This window comes from Fukomys damarensis, unplaced genomic scaffold (genome assembly GCF_012274545.1).
Source record: "Fukomys damarensis isolate Sample0158 unplaced genomic scaffold, DMR_v1.0_HiC HiC_scaffold_11, whole genome shotgun sequence".
NCBI classification, from domain to species: domain Eukaryota; kingdom Metazoa; phylum Chordata; class Mammalia; order Rodentia; family Bathyergidae; genus Fukomys; species Fukomys damarensis.
In genome coordinates, this window is record NW_022900923.1 from 39700717 (window position 1) to 39709623 (window position 8907).

The 8907-nt window shown below is 37.6% G+C and overlaps 1 protein-coding gene across 1 annotated transcript in view; it reads right to left on the bottom strand.

The window, feature by feature from the left end:
* Window positions 1-8570, bottom strand: part of Kif14 (kinesin family member 14) — a 50039-nt gene extending 41469 nt beyond the window's left edge. Inside the window, exons 1-4 of the mRNA XM_033761969.1 lie at window positions 8395-8570; window positions 5909-7125; window positions 3715-3969; window positions 2351-2438 (exon numbers count right to left, since the gene is read on the bottom strand). Coding sequence (XP_033617860.1) covers window positions 2351-2438; window positions 3715-3969; window positions 5909-7023 — 1458 coding nt within the window. The 5' untranslated portion in view covers window positions 7024-7125; window positions 8395-8570. The remainder of the gene's footprint in view (window positions 1-2350; window positions 2439-3714; window positions 3970-5908; window positions 7126-8394) is intronic.
* Window positions 8571-8907: the final 337 nt, after the last annotated feature.

The following is an 8907-nucleotide window of genomic DNA, read 5'->3' on the forward strand; positions in this document are numbered from 1 at the left end:
TCTCAAGAAATTGGAACTTTCTTCTATTGCTGGTACAAATTCAAAATTCCACCACTGTGGAAAATAGTTGGCAGCACCTCAAAAGGTTAAACACATATTTACCATCTGTCCCAGTTCTATTTTTATGCATCAAAGAGAAATGAGAATAGCTATTCAAACAAAAATTTATACATCAATATTTATGGTAGCACTATTCACAAAAAGGTAAAAAAGAAACCCATATTGGTATAGCCATATAATAGATACTAATCAGCCATAAAAAGGAAAGAAATACTCATATTACAACATAAATGAATCAATATATTATACTAAGTGAAAGAAGACAGATATAAAAGGTAACATCTTGTACAATTTCAGTATCTTGAATCTCCAAAATATGTAAATTAATAGATATACAGCAGATGAGTAGTCACAAGAGCTTAGGGAAAGGAGGGAATAGATTGTAACTATTTAATAGGCTGAACTTGAGCTTGCCATCTTCCTGCCTTAGTCTTCCAAGAAGCACAGATTACAGGTGAGCACCACGATGCCTGAATTAGGGCTTTTTCTTTTTCTTTTAATGAAGAATAAATATGATCATGTTATTATCCTGCTTAAAATCCTTCCCTAGCCTCCTAGATTTCTCAAGGATTGGTTTATGAAGTCCTTCATGAGCCAAGTTCTGCTTGCCTCTCTGGATTCCTCTTCTGTCACTCTCCACTCTCAAATTCCATGCTCAAAACAGTAAACAATTTATGGTTTCTCAAGTGCTCCCTGCTTTATTGGTTTCAAATCTTTCCACATGCTGCTCCTTCTGCCTGGAATGTCTTTCCCTCTCTTTTTTCCCCAAGCTGACAACTGCTATATTCTTCAAAAATAAGCTCAGTTGTTCCCTCTTCAAAGAAAATTTGTCTCCTTCCAATCTTACATATTTCTTATTTTCCTGCTTTCAATGGTTTCAATCTGTCTCACAAAATAATGTATGCTGGAAATGTGATCTTGAAATTCTTATCATTATGTTGATGTTATTTGGAGGTGGGGTTAGGTAAGGTCCTGTTGGTGGGTCTCCCATGACAGGATCAATGGCCTTATAAGAAAAAAAGACCTGTGCTTGACCTGCCAGCTTCTCATATGATACCTTCTGCCATTTTATGATGTAACAAGGAGATCCACACCAGATATAAATAAGTACCTTGACAATGGACTTCCTCGTTCCAGTACAGTGAGAAATAATGCTTTTCTTTTACAAATTACTGTCTGTGATATTTTGTTATAGCAACAGAAAAAGGACTAAGACAATTTTTTTTTTCTGGTACTGAGGATTGAACTCAGGACCTTGCATTTGTCAGGCAGGCATGGCACAATGAGCTAAATCCCCAACCCAGGACTAAGAAAATTTTATATCACAGTATTTTCTTAATTTTATTGAGCATTTAACTGATTGTACTTGCCTATTTAACTGAAAAGAAAGTAATCTAGCCTATTTCTCCTACTACATTCTCTTAACTATAAAGATTAGGTCTTCTAATCCCATAACACCAAATCTAGAGCAGTATTTTTCAAATTTCCCTTAGGAAAGTATTATAAATTCCCAGGCTATACTCCAAAACAACCAAGTCTCCAGAAGAGATTTTTAGCAGGTGTGCATGTGTGTACACATGTACACACCCACAAACACACAGAGACACACATACACCCACAGCTCCCTCCCCAATAACACACACACCTATACCTACCCCTGTCATATCCCTGATGATTTGTATGATCAAGCAAAGTCTAACAGACTACCTGGCAACACCAAATGCTCATTAATACTTGCTGAATGTAAGATGAGTAAGTGAAAAAGCAAGCAAAGACTGTTCAGGTGTGGTATAACTGAGAAAATATGGCTTTTAAATAGAATCTAGGGCCGGGGATTTAGCTCAGTGGTTCCACCACCTGCCTTCCAAGCACAAGGTCCCAAGTTTGATCCCCAGTACCAAAAAAAAAAAAAATTATTTTAAATAAATTGAATCTGAGTTCCAACCCCAGCTTCATTACTATTTCTGCTTTGCAACGTCCAACAGTTTGCCTTCTCTCCTTAGTTAAGTCCGTGCATCTGACTGACTGCAGAGACACATATAATAGTATCTAACTGCCACATGTGAGCTACCACACACATAGCAAGGAAAAAAGAAAGGCAGAAAAGACGAAAGAGATAATGAGTCTACCACCACATCTACATGCAAAAATTGCTTCTAAATTTAGAATTCTCACCCTTTCTCTCTGTGTCACTGAAAAGAAAGTAATCTAGAAATGAGAACCATCTTGTTTATATCTCATAGTAGCTAGTTCCATAGCAGTCATGACTTTGATTTGAATTTGAACACACCTCTTTGGTTTGTTTTTTGGCTACTTGAGCAAAAAGATCTTCACAAAATCGTGGAATTATTCCCGGTTCTTCACTAAATCCCATCATCCTGAAAAATATATTATGAATAACAGGGACACTAATTAGTTTGGGGATATAAAAATTCTTTTTGGAAAAATGGGTTAGGGAGGGAACAAGGAACAAGCTAATTGAAGTTCATAGTTAATATCTAAGAATTGGAATTCTGGAGCTAAATCTGCCTGAATCTAAACCTTAATTCTACCAGTTATCATCTGTGTGACCTTGGACAAGATACTTAGCCTCACTAAACCTCAATCTCTTCTTCATCTGTAAAATTAGAACAATACAATATCTAATTCAGAAGGTGAGAAAGTATAAGCAAAGCCTTTGGCATAGCGCCTGAAATATAGCAAGAACTCTATAAATGTTAGCTACTATTAAAATTCCAAATATTTTCTTCTAAGATAGGTGTTATTATCACAGCTATCATTTACCAGATGCTTTGCTTTTTAATATTTTTAAATTGTTATTTGACAGAGTAATTGTACATATTTATGGGGTATAGGGATACATTTCAATACATGTATACAATGTGTAATGGTCAGATGAGAGTAATTAGCACATCCATCACCTCAGGCATTTATTATTTCTCCCTGATAAGAACATTAAAAATTTCTTTATTAGCTATTTTAAAATATACAATTAATTATTGTCAGCCACAGTTACCCTATGCTACAAGATATTAAACTTTTTAAAAAAACTGTTTAAAAATCTTTTTTAGGAATTTTTTTTTTCAGTACCAGGGATCAAACTCAGGACCTTGCGCTTGCGAGGCAGAAACAATGCCACTGAGCTAAATCCCTGACCTTATAGAAATTTTTTAATAAAATTAGGTACTTATGGCAAGAGTACATGAATACACTGTCTACTTGATCTACAAGTGTCCCAAAATTCTATCCAGGTTTACACCCAGTAAAATAACAGATATTCACACTGGTCGATACAGGAAAAAAATGTACATTCCCAAGATCTACCAAACACGAGACAGAGGCCAAGATGCTGTACTATTAATTATCATAATAACACCTGTAATACTTGTAAGTACAAGTAAAAAATACTTATGAGTAGAACTTGTGAGTAAAATTCAGTTTACACAAGAATTATTATAGTAAAATGGAGCCAATGATACAGATTAAATTATTCCATATGTAAACTGAAGGAGAGAGGTTATTTACCCAAACTTGGCACAACATGGTATATAATAGATGAGAGACTCATCATGTGGTTTCAAAATTATATTCTATCAACTGCACTGCCTCTCACAAAAGAAAAAATAAACCTTTCTGGGTAGCCATATAACTTACGTGTATGACTTTCCAGAGCCAGTCTGACCATAAGCGAAGAGACAGGTGTTGTAGCCTTCAAAGGCTCTTTCTAGAAGTGGTGCCGCCAGTGTCTCATAGACAGCTGTCTGGCTAGCATAGTGGGCATGACATTCATCAAAAGACCAGAATGAAACATCATAAACAAAAGTATAAATTTGTCTCATGTCAGGATGTTCCACAGTTATTTCTTCCCCATTCATGAAGACCACCTGAGATGCCTTTTCAATCTTCTCCCTTAGTAAAGAAGCACAAAGAAAAAGTCAAGTTATTGTAATTATTGTGGGAGCTATTCCCACAGAATATAATAAGGACCTCAAAAGTAGTTAAATCTACCATTCCTTCAAGGAAGGATAAATCTTTACTTTTCTGTGAAAAATAAGGAAACTCAATTCAAGTGGGTTTCTAAAATATGCTTCCCATAGCTCTCATGCTTAAGAAGAAAATGGAATTTCAAATTTCTTTTCCAGAAAACTTAAACTATTTGGACAATGTTTTTCCTATTTTTCTCTTAAACTATACCTCTTCCCATCCCACATGCTATAATTTACCTCTATACTTTAATTCAAATCTGGAAATATCTTTATTATAAAGAAGTTCTGGGGTACAAATCAATATAAACCTGGTGCAAAATATAAATATAATTTGAACTAACTCATTGCAAGATAAATTTAAACCACAAATTTCTTTCGGCTACTAGTTGTTTATACTGTTAATCTGAAAGTCCCTCCTTACACTAGATTTTCTCCTTTAAAAATTACAAATCTTCATTTTTCAGCTTTTACCTCATCCTTCTTCCATCTCAGGCTTAGGCAGAAATCTTTCACTTACTTTAGATCTGCAGAAAAACATTGTGATTCCTTTTCTGGCCCTAGATGTCAACCCCTCCCCCATTCTTCCATCCCTTGCCCTAAGAACCTGCTTTAAATCATAATTAATCCTAAAAATCACCTTCCTCATCAACTAGAGAAGAGCCACTCCAAGGATTGATCAGTCTAGAACCTGGCACTTACTAACTTCTCTTCAGTGCAAGAGTCCATATAGTGTTTTATCCCCTTTCTTTCTATTGCCTTTCCTTTCATGGTCCTTGAGGTACAGAAGCAAGGCCTTCGAGCAGTTAAGTTAGCTTGCTGATGTTCTCAAACTGACTCACCCTCAGTTCTCCCCTAATACTAATGCATTTCACTAAAAAGGCCTTACACCACTATGTAAGCTGCCCTTAAATACTCGCCTTCTACCTTCAAACTGGGGTTCCTTCCACAAACAGTGGTCACCATATTCACTATGAACATGCTTAAATTAGATACAGAGCATCCAGATAAAAACTACTGACCCTCCAAGGTTTTTACTGTCTTCCCTTAAAATATTTCTAACATAAATAGGTACCCCCATCATGTTTGATTATATCCCTCTTTCTCAGTCATCTGTGACTATACCTGCAATCACCTTTTTAAAAATTTTTCATTTTCCCATAATCACCTTTGGAGAAAGTTTTTCATACATAAAAATTAAGTATAATGAATCACTTTTTTTTTTTTTTTTTTTTTTTTCAAATGGGTCCTTGCTCTTGTAAGGCAAGTGGCAGCACCACTGAGCTAAATACCTGGCCCTTTTTAATAACAGACTTTTCAATAACAGACAATGGTGCTGATGATCACCACTCAGTAAAGGATTTAGGAAACACCCCTTTGGGGAACAAGTAGGTTGTTTTTTATTTTTGTTTTTTGGTGGTAATGGTACTAGTGATTGAACCCAGAGCTTTAGCACTGAGCTATACCCCAGACCCCCTTATTTTTATTACTGAAACAGGGGCTAAGTTTCCCAGGCTAGTCTCAAACCTGCAATCTCCTGCTTCTGCCTCTGGACTAACTGGGATTACAGGTTACACCACTGCACCTGGAAGCTATGGCTCTTTTTAAAGGAAAAGGTAAGTTCCTACCATATATCATAGATTTGAAAGCAGAATGCTTTTAGAATTAAGTGACTCCTAATACATCCAGAGAAACTTACATATAAAAAGAAGGGATTACATTTTTATAGCCAATTATTGTTCTCTGATTTGAAAATCTTGCCAACAAGCTTGAAGACACACGAATACTTCCTAAAAGCAAAGAGGAATTAAAGACACATTACATGATACTGGCTTGGCCTTAGATTTAAAATATATATAACATACCTTTTGCTGAAAGGCCGTACACGTACTGCCACAGTCACTTGACTATTCTCTACTTTTAAGGGGTCTGTTTCTGTAGAGGTGTTCTGAACTGCAGTCTCTTCTTCAGTAAGGAGTGTATTTTTTCGAGAAATTTCCCTTTTACTTGCAAGAAGAGAACTTTTTGTTCTTTGTTTAACTTGAAGGCTAGGTGTCCTATTTTTCAGTATTGATGTGCCTGGGCTCTTAGGCTGAAGCAGGTCAGGCTTTGGTGTCGCTACGTATTCTGTCGTGCATTTCACGGGGGTTCTTTTGTCTAAGTTTCCAAATTTATTTGAACTTTTTGCAATGTCCTTCCCAATACTAGAATGTAAATCTCCTGTTCCCGATACTTTGATATTCAAGTTACTCTGAACAGGTTTCACTGCCAAAGGTCCTGGTCCAACAGCCTCACTCCGATCCTGGAAACCCATGGGGGTGCTACTGCTTGAGCGCTTAAGATCAACATGTTCATTTCCCCCCATGAGGCTAGAAAATGTTTCTTTATATTTCTGATCAATCATTAATGCAATGTCTTTTGGGTCCTCAGCTATCTGTGTAGAAGATGCAACAAAAGAATTTTTATTGTTATTTACAATCTTTACATTTGTCCTAGTTCTCTGTGAAGCACAATTACTTTCTGTTTCACTTCCCACATTCTGCCTTGTTTTCCACTTCTCAACAGAATCTGCTTTAGTTGTTTTCCACTTTTCCACAGAAACCATTTTAGCATGATGCTGAAGGGCAAGACTTGTTGCAGATGTTTTTTCAGTTGTGTCTCTAGACTCACTACTAAGTAAAAAGGATTCTTTGTTTCTTGAAGCTCTTCTCTGAAGTGTCAATCTACCTGTGGGGTTAGTGGTAAGGGGCATATCTCCTGTTGTTTTACAGGCAGAAATAACATAAGTGCTATTTAAGTCTCTGATTTTACGTGCAGATCTCAGTAATGGATCATCCTTTTCATATTCTGACATCTCTGACCTCAAAGGCAACTTAAATTGGCTACTTTGGGTGAGGACACTTGGGGATGAAGTCTTTTTCAAAGAAGGAACTTTCAGGCAATCACTATTATTTCTATTAAGAATAGTGTGTACTGACATTTTGGCAGCAAGTTCTTTTGAAAAGAATGTTAAGAATCTAAGCTCTTCTTCCGATCCTCATTTGATTTCCAGCCATTTCATACATGTTTTCCAAAATATCTGCTGAATACAACAACAACAAAAAAAAACCTTTAGATTGCACAGATTACAAATATACTTCAAAAATATTGAGAATGTCCTAGTGTAAAATTAAGTTCCCAGAGGTATACATTAAAATAAATCACAATCTCCAGCTCAGATATCGCTTCTATATTTTATTTTGTTTTTGTGGTACCAGGGATCGAACTGGAGCCCTTGTGCTTGCAAGGCAGGCTGGAGAGCACTGTTGAACTAAATCCCTTCAGATATCACTTCTAAGCAGCTTCTGACAAATCTCTGCCCTCAAAGGGCCTTCAGTTACTATGGAACAACTATTTACTTAGTGTTTTATTATATGCCAGATTCTGTGATTCATACTGTGGGCTTCAAAGACAAGATCCCTGTTCTCATTTCCTTAGTCTAGAAGGAATAAAGACTCAGACAACCTTTACACTACATTAAATGTGCTAAGTGACTTCACAGATGTTTTAAAAGTGCATGTCAATATATAGACAATTGTTTTTAATATTCCCAGCTTGGGGAGTAGGAAGAAATCCTAAAGGAAATCCTAGCACCTAAATCAGAGTCTGGAACAAAGCATTTTTATACACACCTGTTTAGGTCTTTTAATTTAAAAATCAAACTGATGTCACAAAGCAGATTATTCCCAAATGATAAGTACCACAGATATTAGAGATACTATAAAATAATTGCTTGTGTTGAGAAAAATGAAAGATTAGATAAGAAGATAACCTGTTTTTTATCAGACAATAAGCTAGACAAAGGTGTATGCAAACACAATGCCAACATTATCCATCAGGCATTAAAAGAGAACAGGAGTGATGGCTCAGAGGCTTGGCTTTTAGTTAAATGTACATTAAACGCCTTACATGGATGTAAGCAAGTCTTTCAATTTGCATGTCTAACTTGTAAAATGATACTGGCACAAACCATTCCGAAAATTATTGCTACTGAGGAACAAATTACAAAAATAAAAAGTCAGCATTGCAAAAACAAAGAGTCAGCATTCATAAGCATCTCCCGTCAAACTTGCACCGAAAGTATAAAATTTTCCCATTATAAAATAAATTTAAAGGCAGAAATAGATTCTGGAAATGCGTAACTCACACCATTTGCCATCTACATGAGACAGTATAGTTTTTGCAGTTTCGCCATCAGATTTTAGAGGACTCGAAGGAATATAAGAAAAATGTTACAACTCAAACCAAAACATCCGGTGGATTGTGTTTTCCTAATCTAGTCTGTACCAGGGGCTGTGGGCAAAGAATGTACCTCTCAAAGCCAACCGACTGGGCCGGACTGCACCAGGGCAGGCGGGACCCAGCGGCCCTGAAGTCCGGCCTCCGGGTCGGGACGAGGTGTTGCCCTGCGCCTTCCTTCAGGGACTCCTTTGCAACTGACCTGGAGTTCTGGGGACAGAAGCGGGGTCCGGAGCTAACACCAATCCCTCAAGCCCGCCCGCAGGGAAAGTACCCGCACGCCCGCCCTCACACGGGTACTTCGGCCCTCAGCTGCGCCCGCCACCTGCAGGGTCCTCACCAGTCCCTCACTTACCTCAGTGTTGGGTCCCCGGACGGCCACAATTTGAATGGGCGCCTCGCCTTCTGATTGGCTGCTTGACGTCGCGTCGTGCGCCGCTCCTTCACTTCCTCCCCCCCCCCGGAAGCGCCAGCAGTTGGGTTCCGCCCTCATCTCCCTGGCAACGGTCGGACTGGTCTACCTGGTTGCTCGGGCACCTGCTGACACCTCACTAAAATGAGTTTTCAAGAAGTGAAAGTAACAGTC